Below are 22,080 nucleotides of genomic sequence, written 5' to 3' on the forward strand. Positions count from 1 at the left end.
CACCAGGGAAGTCCTTCACAAGAGAAATGGGGCTCAGTGAGCAATTCAACACAGCAACTGTTGCCCAAGTAAGGCATTTGGGAATTAAGCTGCTCTTAAAACAATGTTGTGGTTTAACCAACCCCAGCCGGTCACCAAGTACCACGTAGCTTGTTCACAGAAAGGCAGGAGAATCAGGGGGGAAAAAGGGTAAACCCTCAGAAAAATTGTTGAAATAACAAGTTAAGTGACTGAAATAAACTAAAACAAAACATAATAAGGAAAAGGGAGACAACATAAAAGGAGAAAGAAAGGAAACGCAAGAAAGTGATGCACAATTGCTCACCACCCCACTGAGTGATGCCCAGACCACCCAGGAGCAGCTGCCAGCCAACTCCTCCCAGTTTGTAATACTGGGAATGAGACCCTCTGGTATGGAAATCCCTTGGGCCACTTTGGGTCACCTGTCTTGGCCTTGCTCCCTCCCAGCTTTCTGCACAGCTCAAGGCTGGCAGAACATGGGACCCTGTAAAGTCCTTGATTCAGAACAAGCACTGCTCAGCAAAACATCAGTGCATTAACACCATTCTCATCCTAAACACAAAACACAGCACTGTACCAGCTGCTATGAAAATTAACTCTATCCCAGCTGAAACCAGAACAGATGGCTCTTCACCTGGCTTCAAGTACCACCTGAAGTATTAGATGTGCTGAATTCCTAAAAAAACAAGACTGAAAGAATGATCGGCAAAGCCTCATTCTGAAGAAAGCACATTTGTTTCCAAAAAGGTCAAACTGACACAAGTCATCTGCCAAGTCAGAGCCATACAGATGTAGTCACAGCAGGCTTCTTTCCAAGACAGTAAACTTTAATTTCCCAGATACCTGGACAAAGCTATTGTAAAAGATTTCTTTTAAAGTTCTCTAGGATCATTTCTGTTTCAACTAATCTTGGCTATGCACAAGCACTTCCTTAGAGAACTTTTTAGATGCTGTTCAGCAATTTTTCAGCATCAGAACCCAGACTCACTGAGCTTCAGGTGTTATGGTTTCCCCTAAATAAAGAAAGGGAGGCCCAATTTGAATTCATTTCCAAGACACAATTTTTGTACTTGGAAAACCTTTAAGGTTATAGCAGAGCTAGCTGAACCTGCATTACCTGAAATTTTTCAGTGCCACAAAGCCAGATCATTTGACCATGGACTAGTAGAGAATCCTAAGACAGTTGCTAGAAGTAGTAACACTTTCAGTTCTAAAAAAACATCTTTATCTCAGTGATGAAAAACATTTCGTGTTAGATTATTCATTCAGATTAGCAAAACAAGACAGGAAAAGTATTCAGTTATAGAAATTCAGCTATAACTGGCTGTCTCCCCACACTCTCATTCTAGGGAAAAATATGTTAAGGGGGACAAAGTTTAAAAACTATTCAGTACAGTTTGTAATCAACTCCCACATTACACAAATGGATCTCTTACAAGAAGGCAAATATATATACACCCTCAAAGAGATCGTGAAGCAGAAAGTCGAGTCTATCCAACAGCCCTCTGCTTTATCCTAAATTCCCTACCACACTTATCAAGCCTTGAACACTCACCATTTTGACCGTAGCCCCTCTGTGATTCCAGCAAAAAACCTGCTGGATAACCTCGAAACAGCTCCCCTCACTTCTCCATGTCAGAGTCCCAAGAGACCTGACTATTCTGCAAATCGCTGCTATTAAACATAACCATCTCACTACATTCTTCCTCCTCCCTTCAAACATTAGACAGCTTTACACATGGTAGAAAACTTAGTCCTTTCTAGACAATATCACCTCCAGCAGTTGCACAAGAAAGGATATGACCTCTATTCCTCTGCAGAGCTGTCAGAGGGCTGCCTCCTCTCTACAAGCCACGGGTCAGGTTTGCACAGTGGCCTTCCAGGAGATGTCAGAGCCCCGAACAGACACACAGGGTTCAGCACCTCTGTCTCCTGCACTTCTGACAGTCAAGGACACCTTTTTAGGAATACTTTAAATACTGTTTCATGAACAAATGTTACTTCGGGCAGTAACCCAAGAGAACAAGAACTGATTGCTTGCCACATGCAACAGATTTCTAATAGAGGTATAGTGAAATATGTCCAGATACATTAAAAGCTGCCCCTTAAAAACTAAGGTGAACCAACTTTTATGCTAATACAACTTGCATTTATACATAAACACAAAACTATTTGCACACTTTAGTTCCCATGTGCATCACCTCCTACAGCCAGCAATTCACACAGGACAGTTCCAATACCTTCTCATGTTGGACCACCTGCCTGTTCAGTTTGTTACTACTTAGAAAAAAAAAATCCAATACCAGTTGATCAGATCTTCTTTCCTTCCTAATCTCATAGGCAATGCATGATTTAGCATATACAGGCACAATACTTTACTCCCTACACTTTTAATCCAATTTGGGTAAGAGGTTTACTGCTTATAAAAATAGACAAGCAGTAGCACTTTACCTCTATTCAGGCATTCAAAGAAAAAAGGTCATTTCCAAATAGTAGCAGCTCAGTGCCAGAGATGCCACGCCTAAATTCTACTCCTTGGCTGAGACAGAAATATAGTTACTTCTTTAGAGGTACAAGGCAGGACTGGTAGCTACTCTTGGCTCCTGTCACATGCAGTGTTTGGTATTATTGTGTCAAATACATTCCCAGCAAAAAAAAAAAAAAGTCCAGGATGGAATACCTCAACCATGGAGATGGAGCTGGACCATTTCTATGGGGACCCAAGGGACTTTGGTCTGGGCATCTGGTCCAGTTTTAATTAAGAGCTAAGGAAATCATTATGTTTCACATTTGACTTACAGCTGCAGGTTTCCAAGGTTATCACTAGTTTCAAATTTTCAATTTTCTATGACCAAAGAAAAGCATTCCCTTCAAAAAAGGCAAAGTATCTGGCTCAATACAGCAACTTTAAGTTAGCACAGCCTTCAGTTACAACCAGAAGAAGAAATATTCCTAAGAGTGTGGGTCATAAAAGATAAGCAAAGGCATTTTGGTACTAAAAGAGTGGCCTGTTTGTTTTCAAAAGAGTCAGGCATTTGAAATCTGCACTGCTTCTTGTCTACTCAGCATATGTCAGACAAAATTTAGCAGATGAAGACAAAAGTAATTTTAGATTGGTTGAGTACAGGCATAGTGACAGGCACTGTGACAGGGTATTTTTCCAGCAACTGCCAAAGTGATGCACCCATTGTGAGGCAGTGTTAGAAAGTTCAGCTGTGGTTCCATGGGCTGCCCCAGCATTTTCAATGATGCTGCATCACATTACAAACTCTAATGCAATTACAAGGCAGCACTTTGACTTTTTGTAATTCTACCAGCAAAGAAAGCGCTCCTGAAGACAAAAAATGTTCTTCCTTGATCCACAGCAGAATTGTGTGTGATTACAAACCTTCAAAATCTGGCCTAGAAACTAAGTATCTTAAAACTGAGGTTTGAGAACACAAGTTCAGCAAATTTCTCATCAACTAATGCTAGTTTATTTACTCGACATAAAATGTTCAAGCAAAACAGCGCAACGATTTCTTAAAAAAAAACAACCCCAAAACACTAAATAAAGACCTCATGCTTAAAGCTCTGTCTTGGCCAAGACTGCCTCTCTGCCCTTACCAGCTCACACTTCAAAGCCACCTGGAGAAGCCTCCAAAGCAAAAAGGTTGAACAGTTAAAGATGGAGCCAGATTTGAACTAACACAAGCATGAAATTCTTTCTCATTAAGGCATTTTTCTGACATGCAGAAGTATCTTCACACTTGCAAACCCACTTCTGGGTTTTGCACTTTGTACCAAATCTCTGCTTTGCACTTTGTACCTGTATGCCTTGGGAGGCCAGCTTTGTGCAAAGAATTTCTAGTTTTCTCTCAAAGAAGAACTTTTTTCATTCAAGAAATAGGAAATACTGTTGGACAAATACATTGAAAAGAGCATACAGCCACAAAACCCAGCAGCTTTGAGAGCACCACAACCAAGTGACTTTTGAACAGTACCAGACAATTCAAAACACAGTAGTACTTTAGAGAGTCTGGAAATAAAGTTCACATGATTTACAGCATCACTTATTTATTAACCACATCGACTGGTTAATACAGTACAGATTTCTTCCTTTCTGAACCTTGGGAAGGAGATTAAAGAGAAGCTTCCACTTTAACCCCCAGTGTGCTCTCCAGATCCCCACACAGGCTATTTTTGAGTATCTTCCAGGAAACCTCAGGTCCTGTTTTTCTAGTCCAGCAAAGTTAACAGTCACAATCTAGTCTGGAGGAGACATCTCACCTGCCCTTTTTCAGTGCAGACTGATTCATCCCAAGAAATCTGGCACTTAAAAAGTGATCTTCAGAAGATTTTGGGGTCGATTGGCCCTTTCTGGACTGATATTTTTTGTGAACATTGTTTCAGATTGCTAATAGCTCCTCACAGCTCAGTTCACACCTATTCACAGGAGTTACTAGAAACTCTGCTCACATTAAATTTGCTGCTTGTCACCAGTTGCTCTTGTGTTCAGGACATCTCCTGCCAACCCTTTGTAGAGCAGAAATCTCTGAGGTGTCCTAAGGGAACCTTGACACAAGGTAAGAGTCACTACCCACTTTCTGCAGAGATATCTGATACATTCAAGCTTCTGCACCAATGCAAGTTAAAAGTAAAACAACCCCCCCACCAAAAAAAACCCAAACAAACCCCAAAAAAACAAAACAAACAAAAAACCACCACAAAAACAAACAAACAAAAAACCCCAAAAAAACCCCAAATCCTCAAACATTTAAGGAATACCATCCATGTAATTAACTATTCAACAGACATGCTAAAAAAAAACCTAAAGAACTTCAAATATAGCAAATTCATTGGAGCCAATTTAACACTAGACACCTAGTATGACTTTATGAAGTGAGTCAGGTGAGTTTTGATGGAAACTACAAATTTGTCAGGCTGATCATCAGAGCACTCACTGTGTGTTGCCTCAATGCATCTTAGTGGCAGAAGAAATTTTCAAACGTGCTCAGTCTCACTCCAGCAACATCAACCCCAGCTACAAAACACATTCTCTAAACATAAAGAAAATCAAACATTTTCTTCCTCTGGCTTAGCAGCCACTGTTGTTGTACCTAAACTTTTTAAAGCACTGAAGTCATTCTGTACTTTTAGCATTTTACTGATGGAACTGGGTGGATTACACATGCCCAAAATAAACCTTGAACCATACAAATAGAGCACTGTCAGAAGCTTGCCCTCTTCCATTTTATAATAGATATTCCTTGCGTGCAAACATGACTGCTAGGACAAAAAGATGCAAGGTCAGCCACTCTGAAATGTTATCAACACTATGCAACGTTACAAAACCAACATGAGGGATGTATCAGCTCCAATAATTTTACTAGTTTCTGAGATGGAGCTTTTTTCTTTTTAGTACTCACCTCCAAGCTGAGGCTTTTTTTCCTTGTTAGAAGTGAAGCATTGCATTTAAATGACAGAAAAAAATTTAAAAACCTAACAAAAACAGGCAAGCACAAAACCCCCCTACTTTCTATAAAAGTCTTCCCTATAAAACCAATTTGTGGCCTAAGCTCTTCATTTTGAAAGCATAGTTTAATATCATGGTGGGAAAGAACCTGTAACTTTAGGGTTATTTAACTTCCAGTATGTCTACATTTAACTATTTAACTTTTTATTATACCTAAAATCTAACAGTTACAGTAGCTCTCTCACATCAGAAATAAGATACACTTTTTTTCACTTACTCAAAAGACTGATGCAAATATTATAAACAAAATGCAGAAGTGTAGCTGTTGACATGAAGCTTCAGCCCTGAAACTTGCCCAACAAGAACAGTGAGTTAGAGCTCAGTGCACTTTTGGGAACAACTGCACACTCCCAGTTTAGTGACAGAGTATTTTCAGCAATATGAAAATCCTCACACATTACTTACTAATTATTTTATTAATACATTCAAATAAATGTCTTTGTTTCCCAAAGACATAGCATGGGGCTTATTCCTTAACTTTTAATATAGAAGTCTACCTAAACCACAAAAATTGTGCAAGAAAAAGAAAGGCTGCAATTCTTCAAAAGTTAAGCAAAGATAACAGAAGGCCTAACAGAAAGGGGCATTGAAATATTATAGTCAAAACTCCCAGTGAAGTGGCAGCCAACTGAAATCAAAGATCATAAGAAAAGCTTTCTGGTTAATTGAAAGCAACATGAAATCTCTTTTTGACCACAAATGCACAGAGTAATCAAAACCAGCTCCAGCTTACAGAAGACTGAATCCTTTGACAGAGCTACAGACTTTCAGGTAACTGCCTGCAAACCCAACATGCTTCAAAGATGATTTTTAGTGTCACAAATGAAGAGGCTCTAATTAAATTTAAAAAGGTAAAAATACTTGCAGCCTGTAAGTTTAGCCCAGACTGGAATTCTGCAACAAGATACTCTTCCTTAAGTGTCTTTTTAAAGCGTGCCAAAATCATTAGTTAAAAGGATAATCTAAATAAAGTCATTGTTAAAAAAATAAAACTACATCATGCCATGGCTGGAACAGCTAAGGTACTGGTCAGCAAGGAAGGATTATTTCCTGGCACTGTAACAAAGCAGCAGACTTAGTTCTCTCTATATTACTTTATTGAACCTTCCCAATGTTCCATATTCTGTTTTTCATCATCTACCAGGTCACTTCTCCAAACCTGATACCTGAGCCCAATTATGCAGGTGTAAGTAAGGATTCAGCTGCACTGAAGGCAACTGAATTCAGCAGCATAAGCAAGATCACTATCAGCCTACCTATGCAAGACTGTACTAGAGCAAACCTTGGCTGGACATGTAATTTAATTCACCACTCTGATTCTGGATAAGCCCCAGACCTTCAAAATAATTACGCTGCTGTCAGAGACAATGTTCACTGTCAGGTATACATATATATACACACATTATACAAATATGTGTCCTGTTTCTCTGAAGAGATGAAGCACTTAAATGCCAGGTACCCTCCAGCCTCAACACTCTTTCACAGCTTTTCCTAGAGTTTCCCCAAGTGTTTTTGGCTTAGGTACATGCACTTGAACACAGCAAATCTGCTCTGACCACCACGTTTCATTACAGAGAAACCTCCTCCTAATGCATTTTTCAATTAGACTCTCAAGTTCAAAAAACAAAGCTCTAACACCTACATTACTTTTAAAGGCCTAGACCATACTGCACTACTTCCTGAGCTTCTCCTTGAAACACACTGGCAGAGTTAAGGAATTTTGGACTAACAACTCACTTGTGATAGGAACTTGACAGAAAATCAAGTGGCTCAGATCAATACAGGGCTGGTCAGAAACTAAAATAATTATGCAGCATGAATTCGAGTTGACAACCTCATGTTAAATACTGAAGTGGTGTTTCCCATACCTAAAATGTTTCAGGCTGTTAACCACCAATACTGACTGCTCGTAACCAGTTTCAGGACTTCGGCAGTTGAAACAGAAATAGCAGCCATTGAAGTACTGATAGCTTTGATCATGGAAAACATTATTATGATTAGCATCTCATGCCTATTTGCTCCAATCCCCTGAGATGTAAAATAAAACTATAAACATGTTCAAAGTTAGATGCCGAAAGTCCTCTCACTATTAATCACACCCTTTGTACTTGAGGTTGTACTCTCAATTTCACTAACATTAACTCCACCTGAAAACTGGTCTAAGCAAGGTAAAGTTGATGTTCTCACAACACCAAATCACTCCTTTGGCTCAAGCAATACTGAGAGGAGGCAGCAGTTGTTGACCTCAAACCAGAGGGCTACAGAAAAAGAACAAGCCACAGATACATTCACAGGCAAAGCTACAGAAAGCAATGCAAGAATTTTAAGCCTACCACATCAGAAGGATACACAGTCAGTCTAATAACAAAACTAAAGGCACAGCTCCCTGAACCTCTTAGGAAACTCCCACAATTAATTTGTTTCTCTTGACTTAGTAAGAAAATACAGCTCATAGAAAAACTCTGGTCAGCAGGTCAGGAGTAAAGACAGGCCAAGGATTGCACAGCTCAGATCTGGGGAGGGGGAGCTACATGTGTGTGCACAGTCCAGGGAGATGAGATGGAAAAGGCATCACCCTCATCAGGCAGTAAATACTGTATCAGTCTCAGAAAATAACCTTAGGTAGAAATCCAACATCAGGGCAAGAGAAAGTAAATCTGGCACAGTTTAGTAGGCATGTCACTAATATAATAATCTGCATTTTATAAAAGCTGTGGTTGCTATAGAGAGATACTATCCAATGAACTACATAAAACATTCTCTTCTACTTATTTAGAAAAAATACACTGATTAGAGAACAAATACCTTTAAGAGCAAAACAATGGAAGTAGTTTGTATTGTTCTACACTTGTACTTTTAGCAGCTTATCTCAATCAAAATCTTCCAGAGGTAAATAAAAGCTCTATTTGAAAGGAACCCTGGAAGTAGTTACCAAATTCTCCAGATGAAAAACCTGAAAAGAAGTTGATGTACAAGTAAAAAAAGCTCGTTCTGGTAGAACTGCAGAATCAGACTCACCGTGCTCAAGCCCCTCGAGATTGTAACCGTGTTTCCACTTGGATTTACGATACATAACCCAAAGCCTCCCGCGCAGAGGGCAAGGGACCTGCTGCTGATGGTGGCTGTCAACAATGAGCTGAGATCAGTTAGCTGCTAGTGCAGACAGGACAACGATTTTCAACACTGTGAGAGAAAGCCAGAGTGAGACCATATGGTTAAGGCCCATCCACATCAGCAACTGAGAACTGTTCAGCTGGCAGAGGCACAGGTAGGAGCTCTACCTGTCACTCACAGCCAGTATAAAGAAAGGTTTCCTAGAGGTTGGCTCAGTGCCTCCTGGAATGAATGTGCCTTTGAACACAGCACATAGCCTTGTCTCCTAGTGCAAAGCAACTCAGATGCTCAGTTCTTCAGCATTATTGGGAGAATTCAGTTGCCAAGTTTAAGAAATATGCTCTAGAACTATCCCGGATCAGCCACAGTTTCACATTTACAGGAGACTGCCAGTTGCAGGTAAGCATTAGACAGGCACTGTCAGCAGACACCACGGCTGTGTGTTATTCAAAACCACACAAAATAAAGGGATGAAAGGGCTGGCTTTAACTTCAAACTCCTTAGAGGAAGGGGAGTTGGACCAGATGAACTCCAGAGTTCCCTTCATTGACAAACCTGCCCACTAGCACAGAGGCATGAGCTTTGCATGCTGAGACAGAAGCCCTGCATCACAGAGCAGGGCTTTATTCATTTATATTATTTATCACCTATTTGCACGACTACAGGAACGCCTGAACTTAGTTGTTAGCATACAACAGGAACACAATCTGCAGGTAAAACAATTTTAAGGTGGCATAAAAAGCACTGCTGCCTGCAAAAGCAGCAGGCCTGCCTGTGGCCCATCAGCTCCATAGCAGGAGGTTCTGCACAACCATGATTTCCACTCCAAACTGTTTCCCAACTGGATTTACTCAGTGCAGACTGCACCTGAATAGATGACAGGAAAAACAGAGTTGGGACCACCTTCCATATGACTGTGTTCATTTCCAGAAAAATTATATATTTCTGAACGCATGGACTAATTAATAGTGAGATAATAGGAAATAAGAATTTTATTCTGAGCAGTGCTTAAAAGCTACGTTAAATCTTGAAAAACAAGGAAGCTTTCTCTCATTTTTTAACTAGAGCTAGTTTTGTTTTCTGTATACTCACTCTTCTGTTCAGTTTATTTTGTTCTTTTAGTTATATTCATCAGTAAAAGACTGCTTAGTACAGCAATAATCTTATTAGCAAGCACACAGAGTTAAAACTAAGCTTACAGGAAGGATGTTGAAAAATTTATCCTGAAAACAAGCACAGTAACAGCAATGAACAAAAAAAATTAAAATTCTGTCTCTGTTACAAAAACACACTTGGAACAACCTATAGTTCTGTCTTCATCAAGGCTTAGTCATCTCCTGTACATTTCTTCTCAGGGCAGTATTTTGTGTGCTCACATTAATGCAAGGGACCTCCATCATCAGTTACTAAAAAAAAAAAAAAAAAAAAAAAACCAAAACACCAAAACCTGGGATACAGCAACATTAACAGAGGTTATGGTCAAGTTGGAAAACTCTTCTTGGAATTCTTCTGAATTGTCCACTTGGTTGCATGCTGGGAAAGCATCTTCTGACACTGCCTGGCAAAGGAAACCTGCAGAAACTGAACAGGCCCCAACAGAGACTCCAGGACATGGAATGGAATGAGCAGACAGGTGTAGGTCACAAAATACAGTCTCTGAAGATTGTGAGATAATATCTGAAGATTGTCAAAGCTTAACTAACATCCCCCAAGACTAATCAGCATCTCTGAGACGGACCAAAGTCCAAAATATAAACTAAGGCTGAGAACTAGACACCTGACTTAAAACCATGTTTCAGCATAAGAGTGAAGCCTAAGAAAAACCACCAATTGCCATGGTTAAGCTTACAACACAGACTAACTTGGAATTCCCACCTACTTTAACTAAATTACTATTATTAGCAGGGAATGTAGAAAAAAAGTGATTTTAAGTTCCTCTCTATCCAGAGAGACTCCCCCACTTAGATGCAGGTCTCTGAAGCACTGTGCAACTTTACCCTCTTGCTGGAGTTGCTCAAGTTGCAAAGCAGAAATGAGAACAGACTGCCATTTAATAAAAGCAGCCTCAGCACAAAGAGTGAAAGGGAAAACCCAGGCTGCATCAAATGCCATGCTGCTGCTGCACATCAACACAATGGAGGGGAATCCTGTTCCACTCTCAGTGCTGTGAGCCACCTGGCCAGGAGCCACGCTTATGCACAGCTACTTGGCCTTGAGGGTTGAAAAAAAAAGATGAACAGCCAAAATCTGACGCCAGCAGACACAGCTGTCAGGCAGTGATCAGCAGACCTGAGGACTGAAGCATCACAAATGCTCCAGCCCATACTGGTTGGCAGTTTTGCATTATATCCTATTCTTTCCCTCAGTTATTTCCTTCCTTCCTTTGTCTACCTACAAAGAAAATTCCTGCTTGTGGCTCTGCTTCTCTCCCCTGCCACTTCCCTTTTTTGTCTCTTTGGGGTCTCCAAGGTCTTTCTGTCAGGCTTCTTTCTGTTTATACAGCATGGAAGTGCTGAGAAATCAAAGTTCACAATTTTTTGGTATGTTCAGCTTCCTGTCTCAGGATTTTCTAAAAATCAAGTTTCTTGAAAGACAGCCGGCAGACTCTGCTTTTAACACTGTCCTCAGTCACAATGTATCAGTCAGAATTGCAGAAAAGAGTTCACAAATAATGCAGTGTGCTGAGTTAGCTTCTACAAATGGAGAGTTTGGCCACTGCAGAGATGGCTGATCTACAGCTCTCCCTCACATGAACAGTCCCAGGCCACACAAACAAAGACTGTCATGTGGTCCTTCCCCAAATTCCTGCAAGGGAAAAAAATTAAGATGGTAGCAGATTGGATGGAACAGCTCTAAGAAAAATCAATAACAGTAACTGTAAAATCTAAAATTAAAGTAAGTCTGTTTTTGATGCTTTCAGTACACACGGTACATTAAATTTGGCATAAGCCCAATGGAACATGAAGTACTTGTGGACAATGTCTGCCAAGAACTAGAAATACAGTGCTTAGTCTTTAAAGAACAAACAGAGAGCCTCAGCTCATTTCTACTTTATGCATCTGAAAAAAAAAAATTAAATCAAGGTGATCCTTCTGTGGGAACATTTGTATTAAACTAATTGGCATGCTTTGTGCAGTGCTGAATGGAACCCATGCCCATTGGCAAAGAACAACTATTTGTCATTCTGTAATCCATTCCACTTGTGACAAAAGGTTACAAACAGATGTTAGACCTCCCTGCATTCCAAAGCACTGTGCTTTTCTGCTCAGCATCACGTTGGTGCCTCACGTAAGCTCTCTGCCTGGTCCTCAGTCATGCTGACACTTCTAAACACCTGACACAGTGAAAGCAGAAGAAAAATGGGAAGCCTGAACTCAGGGAACTCAGGCTGCACTATCATTTTTTTATCCACCTTTCCATTTGTTGGTACTTCATTAGTTTACATGCCTCAAAGCAGAGCAAGGTTTGATTAGTAACTGAATACTTATTTGCATTTCTGTAGCAGCCTCCAAACATTAACAAATTAAGCATCAACACTCCTGTGAGTTCCTTGCCTTTCTTAAAATAAGGAAAAAAAAAAAAAAAAAAAAAAAAAAAAAAAAAAAAAAAAAAGACAAGCCTGACATCCATCTGAGGCTTTGGAGACCTCATGCACCATCTCAGCACACAGGTTCCTCTCCCTGCCATCTCCTATATCCTGTTTTTTCCTAGCTGAACAGGAGAGTGGAGCACAATTCCAGCTTTGTTACGTCTCAGTGGCAGCCCTGCCTTGGGAAACTCTGGAGCAGCAAGAGAAAATAGGTAATGCTACACTTGACACCAGCCCAAAGTGAGGCAAGAAACTTCTCATGCCATCTCACTGTACATGTCAGCCAAGCACTACCTGAACCTTTAAAGCTATTATTTCTTGGTGATTGAGGCTTTGAAATATATAATGCAGCCAGATAAATTTGACTGTTTCTCCTCCTCATTCACAGCTGTAAAATAATAGCAGAATGTCTACAATAGTGTCTATTGTGGACTCCAAAGACTGAAAGGTATCAGACACGTGATTATTAACACGATAATGTTCACTTCTCCCCATGCTGGTCTCTCTTGGCTTTAGAGCAAGCATTAACTCTTCCCTCACCTTTTGGATCAGGCTCCTCTCTCTGCTCCTGTTTATACACTGGCAACTTGAACAAGTCCCTCCCCAAAGCTGGAGGAGTAAGGGAAAGGCAGCAAAAATTCTTGTAACGCTTCCCCTCTTGAAGCAGAGGTTCCTGTTGCTGTCTATGCATTTATCAGAAGAGTAATACATGAATGCTTATTTCAGTGAGGAAAAAAATTAAATAGTCTATATATATAGACCAGCATAGGAATTCAAAAGTAGTTGCTGTATCTAAATTATAAATGGGTTTATAAGCCCACACTTTCTACTACAGCATCCTGATCTTTCTAAGCCAGCAGTGAGAGGTACAAGAAATGACTCCAAGTTCACATCTGCTGCTCAGAAACCCTCTGAGGGTTTCTAAAATACTGGCCACAGTACTGACTGCATAAATATGCACACGTGCAAGGAAAAAAAAAGGGATAAAAATAAAAGCTATTTGTGCATTTATTTGCCTGCATGATCAAGTTGAGTTCCTCAACTTCAGCAGGTGGCTGACAGCCTTAATAAAGTAATCCATCACTTCTTTTAAAAAAGACAAGAGAAAAAACCTCACCCAGCTGTTACTTTCACCGTGGTACACTCCAGCCCTCAGGAACAACCTTGTGCAATCCACAAAAACCTCATCCAACAGGCAAGAGCTCACTCTGCACCAAAAGGGAAAGCTCAGCCGGAATGATATTCCACATCCAACAAATGCAGCACCTAATAAATACTAAAACAATTAATGTGGGCTACCAGCAGCATAGCAATTACCTTATTACTTAAAAAGAAAAAAAAAAAAAAAAGAGCAAAGATCGAGTATGATGGATCCACCTACAACAGGAATCAAGAGATGATGACTTGGCCATGAAAGTCATCTAAGCATGGAGGGGTGATCACCTGTCTTCAGACTAATATGCATTACAATGTCATTTGTCTAAGGCTTGGTCTGCTAATCCCAGGGTACAAAGTGCAGTTATAAATATATATGATATGTAGATATATCTGTCTATATATGTATGTACATTAAAACACAGTCTTTTAACTCTAAGAGGCACAAGGACAGCAGATTGGAGCAGGAAGCAGTGTTTATCTGAAGTGTAAGCACTACCACCACAAATTTGCCTCAACGTTATCACGTGAGAAAAAGAACAAATGAAGCATTAAGTGCCTGCTCTTGGGCCTTCTGATTCTCTGCACTACCTACAGAAGAACTGTTACATCTTTGCCCTGTTAAAAAGCAATTTTTAACCAACTGTTTTAAAGTTTCAGGCCATTCAAGCTGGTTCTCTCCCAGATAAATAAATTAAATAAATACCCCCACAACTGAAATTAGGTGTTCCCACAATGGCTTGCTTTACAGCTGGACTATTATCTTCTTCCCTCGTAACTATTCAACCGCACAGACAATGTGCTCATGCCACTTGCAAACATGATCCATTTTTCTGTGGACTTCTGAAAGCAGCATCCTACATCTGAAACCTAATTACCACAAAAGCTTGATCCTGAAGGTGAAAACAGCAGCATGGACTGAACAGCCCACAACTCTGGCTCCTCAAATATCAACTTGACTACTCTGGTTTCCTACATAGGAGGAACTCTCCCAGTTTCTATCAGAAAATATTTTGTAGCATGTTCCTAAATTCAAAAGATGGCAGCTGCCCGGCAAAAGGGAGTCAGATCCTAATCCAAGAGGGAGCACATACCTTACCTCAATATTACTAAGGGTTGAAGCCACTTTACTCTCTTGCACTGCAGCACAGAAGCTCAAAGGCATCTTCTGCTAACCTTAAAAGTACAGCAGCAATCTAAACACAGCAAATATCTACCTGCATTTATTTCCTTCCACTTTGAGCAATCAGCATATTTGAAGTGGCTCAGGAAAAAAAGTAAACCAAGCGAAACAAAGAAAAAAAAAATTACTGGGAAATGACAGAACTGACATTTTTAGAAAACACCAGTTTATCCCAAGAGGTGCATTAAGAAAGCAAAATGAGCAACAAGTTTTTTTTTTAAAGTAAATTACTTAGAGTAAGCCTCCATCTATGATGAATTGTGTATTTTTACCCCTAACCTCACACCAAATAAACAGTTGAGCTCCATGATCTGCCATAAAGATCATTGCTTATTTTCCCTGTTGAAATGAGTGTTAAATCATGATTAAGACAATAACTATTCTTGTAAAAAAATATTGTGGGGAACTACAACTGCTTCAGATAAGTGGGAAGGACATCAAAGTGGCACGAGACAAAAATCTCAGTATCCATATTAACACTCAAAGAGAAGAGGAGCCTTGAGATTTCTTCGCAGAAATTCTTCAGGGACCACTTTTATCACTTAACACGAACAATTTGTCTTAGGACAAAGAAAACACAGATGCAGTACTCAAGCTTGTAAGACTTTAAAAATCAAGCCCTTACAGTTTAATGCTGCCAGATTATTAAAAGCAGAAGGACCTGGGAACAGAGAAAGTGGCACTTTGGGGCAGACCTGAAACTGTTGGAAGGGCACGATCTGGACACAAGGAACTACAAACATATGGAATCCCAGGCCTAAGTCTGTGACTAGTGAAACCTTGTCTTAAAGGATGTGATATTTAAGGAGGGCTTTTTGTGCAGGCTGCACAGGCACATGAGCCCCCTTTCCTAAAGCCCACAGTTCTACCTGGGTGCCTTGCAAGGTATTCCAGACATCACTGATCAATTCCTGGGCAAAGCTGGGTGAAATTCCGAGCTGGATCTAACCCAGAGATGCCAGTTTCACTGCCCTGGCCCAAAGAACAATGAAGCCATTAGTGGGTTTTGGCCCAGATCAAAGAGTTACCATCCTTGGGGATAAGCTGGCAGGGACAAATTAACCCAACAGCTGCAACTTTTCCAGTTGCTCACTCACTACATGGTTCAGATAATTAAGCACTGAAGAGACGAGCAGGACAGTGTGAGAGATGCACAAATCACAGCACCAAGTTTCTTCTCACTGTGCCCTCACAAATTCTTGTAGGCCTTGAGCTCCACACCAAGGTCAAATCTTAACAGTCTTCTCAGCAAAAACCAAATTAGTGCTCCCAAATTCAATCTCTATTTCCTACTTTGTCCATAAAGTAAGGAAAATAGGTACCCCAGCTCAGAAAACAATATTTTCAAGCAATTATTATGAAACCCAAAGGGTTCTATAGGTACAGAAACATCACAAACTTGAAAGCAGCTAAGTACATCCAGACAGATGAATCAATTGGTAATGGAAGGAAAAAAACCCATTGGTGGTGGTCTACTTAAAAGAAAACTCTGGCTAGGCAGGGATTTGTGTTTTATTATTTTTCCTGGACTTTGGGGGTTTTTGGGGGGGGAGTTTGGGTTTTTGGGGGGGGGTTGTTGTTTGGGGGGTTTTTTTTGTTTGTTTGTTTGCTGTTTTGGATCTTCAAGTCCTAGCTCCAACAAACTATCCCCCACAGAATCCTACTTGATTGACTTACTCCAAACCCACAACCTACAAGTATCTACGCATTTATATCCCTCATTCACTCAAAACCTCTATCAATCCACAGAATATCATTATATAGTAGCTATTCATATTATCAACTACCCTTAATCATTACAAAAAAAAATATTCCACAGATCATTTCTGGTTTTGGCCTTTTAGTACCTTCTTTGCTGTTCAGACATATATACACACACCCTGATGTAGCCAGACCTGCATCTCCCTGCCCCAAATACCTCTGCACTATTAAAAAAAACCCCAACTTCTCACAAGTAATGCTTTTCTCCCTTCTAAAATCACATTTAGGCAATTAACTTCTACAAACAGGGCTGTCACAGAAAAACATCTGGTTGGCACAGCTGTCTAGCCAACATCAAGGCAGCCCAAGAGTGGTTTGAGCCAACATTGACACGTATCCCAGGTCTTCTGCAATACAGACAGGTGAACAAGGAAAGTGAGTGTGAATTGAACAAATCCTCTTCCTGACAGGAATATAATTACTGGGCCAGAGTAAGAGGTTTTGACCGCCCCTAATCTAAAAACTGCAATACAGCTTTAATTAGAAGAGTAAAATTATAGGATACTCCCAATGCTGAAACCACAGGCAGAAATTCACTGCGAGGTTTAGTCCACTCTGCTCTCGAGCACACGAGATTCAAGCCCAAAATTCAGCATTTACATAAGTACCAGGGGTGGCATTCAAGTCACTGCGATTAAACCCAGCAGCATGGATTTAAAACCAAGGTCAGCAGATTAACTTTTATTACCTGTTCATGAACTGAGCTGTGCTCCTGCACGGCAGGCTCCAGAGGATCCCATCAATCCTTAACCAAACACTCCCAGGCAGGCACTGCATTCAGCCTCAATCACACAAGCTGCTGACTCGTTCACACTCGAGCCCACGTCCCCAAATGCCACCTCACACAACCAGCCAGGAGACAGGACTGGTATTGATGAACACCCACCTCCAGCACAGTGTGCCAGCAGAGGACAACAGCTTTTTTTTTTTTTTCCCCTGCAAAAGCTTGTAGTTTCCACTCAACTCCTTCACAATCACTCATCACTACGGGGTTATTCCAGAAAGGTCACTTGGAGCAGGCTGGGAACATTTGGTGCTCCAAATCATGTCACATGGGGTCAGAAAAATAAGGAAGGTGAAGGCATAGGGCTCACCTAGGTGACCCAAAAACTGTGCACTCACTCGTGTAAAGCACCCAAGTACCTCTGCCTACCTGAAGAAAAAGTTCCTTTTCAAACCGATATAAATACAGGATACTTGTAAAAGAAGATGCTCGCAGTGTGCAAGACTGTGATTTTTCTGCAAATCAAGTTGTTATCAAAGAGTTTTTCTACTGTTTTTAGCAGAAGGCAGAAACAAGGTAGTGTTACTAGATGGACATGAAAAACAACAATCACCCTTTAGGTTGAGAAGTGAGAAAAAGAAGGAGCTTTACTTTGAGATTTTAACTTACATAGTCTTTGGAATTTGATCAAGGATCAGGGGATGAGATTAACACTTTTTTGACCACACTGGTCAACCCAGAAGTCTATCAATTTGTCCTTCTCCCTGGCAGGAAATGTATTATTTACCAAACATCAGCCTTCGTTTATTTTACAAGTGTGAGAACTTCAGCAAAGAAATGTAAAAAACATCAGAAGGCTGAAAAAACAGGGCAACAAGGTAGAGCTTTTTTTTTTTTTTAAAGTTTCAGGAGGATTTCTAGCAGGACAAAGAGCTCCCATCTTCTTTAATTTGTAAGGCAGGCTTTTGAACACATACATTCAAATATTTTAAACAAGAAATACAATCACTTGCGACTAGCAATTGCCACACCCATTACAAAACATTAAGGCCACAAAAAATGTGCCATGATGCTACTTTATTACCCCAGTCCACCTCCAAGCACCCACTGGGGAGCCTAGAGCCAGCACAGGGACAGGAAAATGCATCCCACCCCCTCCTGAGAGGCACAGAGCCACTCAAGTTCTGCCCAGTTGACACGATTTTTCATCACTAAACTGCTATTTTTACCTTCTTGCCCACGAATCTTTTCACCCAGGTAAGCTAACTGGGCCTGCCTGGAGCTGCAATGATATTTTCAGTGGGACTGGGGAACTACAGCAGGAGTGTGACACTCCCCGGTGTATCCTGCACACGGGTAGATGGAAAGGAAACAGAAACAGGATCAGATGGAAACATGCTCGCTTTTATTTTCCACTGAAACTCAGCAGTGCCCGACCTACTTCCTACCCCATGTCTTCGCTGTCACTTCCTTTGACAGGTTCTCAGCAAGCCTGTGAACCTGGAGATTAAGGAATGAATGGCTAGGAGGTAAAAGAGCTGGACTTTTTTCATCCTGATGTTCAGTCAAAACTTTTACAATCTAACCAGCCAAGGCAGCGACAGCCAGCAACAAGTACCTCCAATTACTGGCATCCAGTAGGAATTGCTAATCAACTGCTGTAATCTCGCTTACAAGAATGCACCTAAAGCTGACTGATTTCTCATGAAACACCCTCATTCTCCCTTTTTTCGCTCAGGGCAGGGATTAGCTTCTACAAACAGCTTTGGGTTTTCCGCTTCCTGTCTGAAAAGACATTTTATATCAAAAAAATACTTGTAATTAGCTCCTCACAAGTGAATAAGAGTTTTCAATACCACTGGCTCCAAGCACATGATCCTCTATTTAGTACCTACAACCACAGTCACTAGCTAGAAATGCTGAAGTGAAAGGATCCTGTTTTCCACGCCTGGTTTCTTAATAGAAACCAACACTGCTATCAAAATACAAAATGGTTGTAGCAGAGGCAGCATATTGAGCTCCTCTTTAACTGAAATACTAGCAGTTACTCCAAATGTTAATTTCTAAGATGAACAGCAGCACGGTGGTGACCTGCTGCGTTGAGAAATACATTCCAGTGTTTAGTAAGAACGGAAACATCCACGAGGCAAGAGTTACAAGACTTTACTCAGCGTTAGCAGTAGGTGCTCCTACATGTTTAATTCATTTGAAATAGGAGACCTTGAAGCTTAAGGTAACCCAGTAGCAACCTACATACAAGCGAAATGCATTCCTAAAGCTTCCTGCCAGGCGATTCACACGACTTCAAAGAGTTAGGACACTTCTCCTGCACAGCACCAAGAGAGTCTAATTTCCCCACTACCTACAATGCTCAGTTTTCAACCACTATTTTCCAGGGTTTTGGTTGCTTTGGGTTTTTTTTTTTGGTTTTGTATCTCCAACTCCTAGCTCCAACTATCCCCTACAGAATCCTGCTTGATTGACTAACTTATTCCAAACCCACAACCTACAAGCATCTACACGTTTATAGACCTCATTCACTCAAAACCTCAATCAATCCACAAAATATCATTATATAGCAGTTATTCATATTATCAACTACCCTTAAAAATGACCAAAAAAAAAAAAAAAAGCTTTTTTCTTGGGGGAAAGGAGAGGAAAGGGGGAAGTGTCCCGGGCAGACGCCTGAACTTTGGCTCTACATTTATTCCCTCCAAAACTGTTGGTCTAAAACATTACAAAGCCACACAGACCACACAACAACACCCGCCAAAGAAGATCTGGGCAGCCCGTTCATCTCCACTAACCTACAGGCGCCTCCCGGAACAAAAGGCAACCGAAGATGTATCATCAACAGGTCATCCGGCTGCTTCTTTGTAGGGACAAAAATAAAAAAATAAAAATTCAAAATGCTGCTGAATAGAACTGAATAGAAACCGGAAACTGTCTTTTTTTTTTTTTTTTTTCCCCGTGTTTCCCCCCGCCTCCGATACGGGTTCAAAATGGAAAAAAAAACACAAACCCAAAAACCAAGAAGAAAACCCCAAAGCTATCATCCTTCAGATGCAGAAGCGCCAGCTTCTAGCTAGCTGAAAGGCTTTGTAATTTCCCTCGCCAAGTAGTGTTTTTTCAAGGCAGAGGAGTCCCCCACAAAAGAAAAAAAAAGATAAATAAAAGGGGCGGCCTTTAAGGCCAGAAACACCAGCATTACAGCTAGACAGCTTTTTGCTCCCATATATTCCAGAAGCTGCATTTTGCAGAAGTGAAGCAGCTGCAGTTTTTGAGGTGGCAGTAAAAAACAAAAGCAAACGGGGGGTAGCGGGGTGGGGGGAAGAAAAATGTTTCCGGTATAAAAACGTAACTGATTTAAAATGTACCCTTTATCAGACGAAGATTATTCAGCTGAAAATATATCGGCTCCTTCTCTTGCCCTGCCTTTTGAATGTCTTCTCTACAGCTGAAATGTCCCCCTCGTACTAGATCCTCCCTGAAAAGGCATAATATTTAACCAGGTGAACACAAGAGTGAAAAGAAAAACCGGACACAAGGTGCGCTGCTCACAAAAGAGCCGGGGCTGAAGAGACGGCAGAAAACCCTGTAATTCCCCCAGAGAAGCTTCAAATTAAAGACACAACTTACCCACCGCCCAGCTGGATTTTTTTTTTCCAGAGTAAGACAACATTAAATTTGGAAGAGGTAGAGATTTAAAATTTAGAAAAAAAAAATCCAAAGAAAAAGAAGCAAGCTTTGCCACCAAGACCTTTCAGGTTAACAAGAGGCAAACAGAATGCCCCTTTGTTTTGTTGTCAGCCGCCTGCGTGCTGCTCTCATTCCGCGCTCCGGCACGGGAGCCCGCGATCAATGGACTTGGCGGGGGGAAAACTCGCTCTTCCCTCCCAAAAAATATACATATACCACCACCGCCTCCAAAAAAACCCCACCTCTGCATTCAACAGAACTCTGGGGTTCAAATACTGAGCGGGGTGGTGTTCAAATTTTTCCCTATTTATTTCTTTTTGTTTTTTTTTTTGTAAATGATGTTTCTCCCGAGGGCAAACGGCGCGGCAGCCGCTCCATGACAAAGAGCTTCCCCCAGCACACCCAGAGCGGGGCCAACTCCGGCTGGGTGGGAAACAAAAAAAAAAAAAATTAAAAAAATATAAAAAAACCTCCACCAAAATAAAATAGAAAAAGACAACAAACTTCTCAAGCCTCGGTGGAAAAAAAAAAAAAAAAAAAAAAAGAGGGGGGAGAAGAAAAAAAAAAAAAAAGAATGGAGAATTATTTTAGAAACGACCACAACAAGGGAGCCCTGCGAGGCGCAATACAAAGCGCAGGGCGGCGGGAGGGGAGGAAGGAGCCCGAGGAAGGCAGGAAGGGGCCAGGCCCCGGGCAGGCCCCCCAGCCCTTCCACAGCGGCGTGCGGATGGGGCTCTGTCGCGACAGGCGCGATACTCACCGCAGGGAGGAAGAAAACGGGCAGAAGAGGCACCCCACGCCGGCAGGCCGGGGGAAGCGGCTGCCTCAGCCTCCTCAGGGCCGCGCGGACGGCGATAGTTGCGACTGGGCGACAAGGCAGGAAGGCTCAGAGCGCTCACCTCCGGCCGGCAGGGCTCAGGGCGGGCCGGTGCTGCGAGCCGCAGGCCGGGCAACAGCGGCGGGAGCAGCCGAGGAGAAGAAACCGATGGACACCGCCGGCTCCGCCGCCTTCACACCGACTGCCGCGCTCCGCCCCGCCCCCGCCAGCACCACCCCCGGAGGGGCGGGGTCCAGCGGGGACACGCCCCTGGGGCGGCCCTGGGGCATGGCGGGAGTTGTAGTTCCGTCCCCCCGCCCCGCGCTCAGCGCAGCCCGTGTGCAGGTGTGCACCTGTGTACAGGTGTGTCCCTGTGTGCAGGTGTGTCCCTGTGTGCAGATGTGTCCCTGTGTACAAGTGCACACCTGTGTGCAGGTGTGTCCCTGTGTACAGGTGTGTCCCTGTGTGCAGATGTGTCCCCGTGTGCAGGTGTGTCCCTGTG

The 22,080-nt window shown here is 41.7% G+C and overlaps 1 protein-coding gene across 2 annotated transcripts in view; it reads right to left on the reverse strand.

The window, feature by feature from the left end:
- PELI1 (pellino E3 ubiquitin protein ligase 1) overlaps nt 1-21,765 on the reverse strand; it is a 43,474-nt gene extending 21,709 nt beyond the window's left edge. Inside the window, exon 1 of one of the 2 annotated variants that reach the window (XM_066316462.1) lies at nt 21,522-21,765. Coding sequence is in view for 1 of the 2 variants with exons in the window: in XM_066316461.1 (XP_066172558.1) it covers nt 8,555-8,609 (55 nt within the window). In the remaining variant the exon portion in view is untranslated. Of the gene's footprint in view, nt 1-8,554; nt 8,711-21,521 lie in introns of those variants that run through there. The other variant, XM_066316461.1, reaches the window with a different exon arrangement.
- Nucleotides 21,766-22,080: the final 315 nt, after the last annotated feature.

Source organism: Sylvia atricapilla, chromosome 3 (genome assembly GCF_009819655.1).
Source record: "Sylvia atricapilla isolate bSylAtr1 chromosome 3, bSylAtr1.pri, whole genome shotgun sequence".
NCBI classification, from domain to species: domain Eukaryota; kingdom Metazoa; phylum Chordata; class Aves; order Passeriformes; family Sylviidae; genus Sylvia; species Sylvia atricapilla.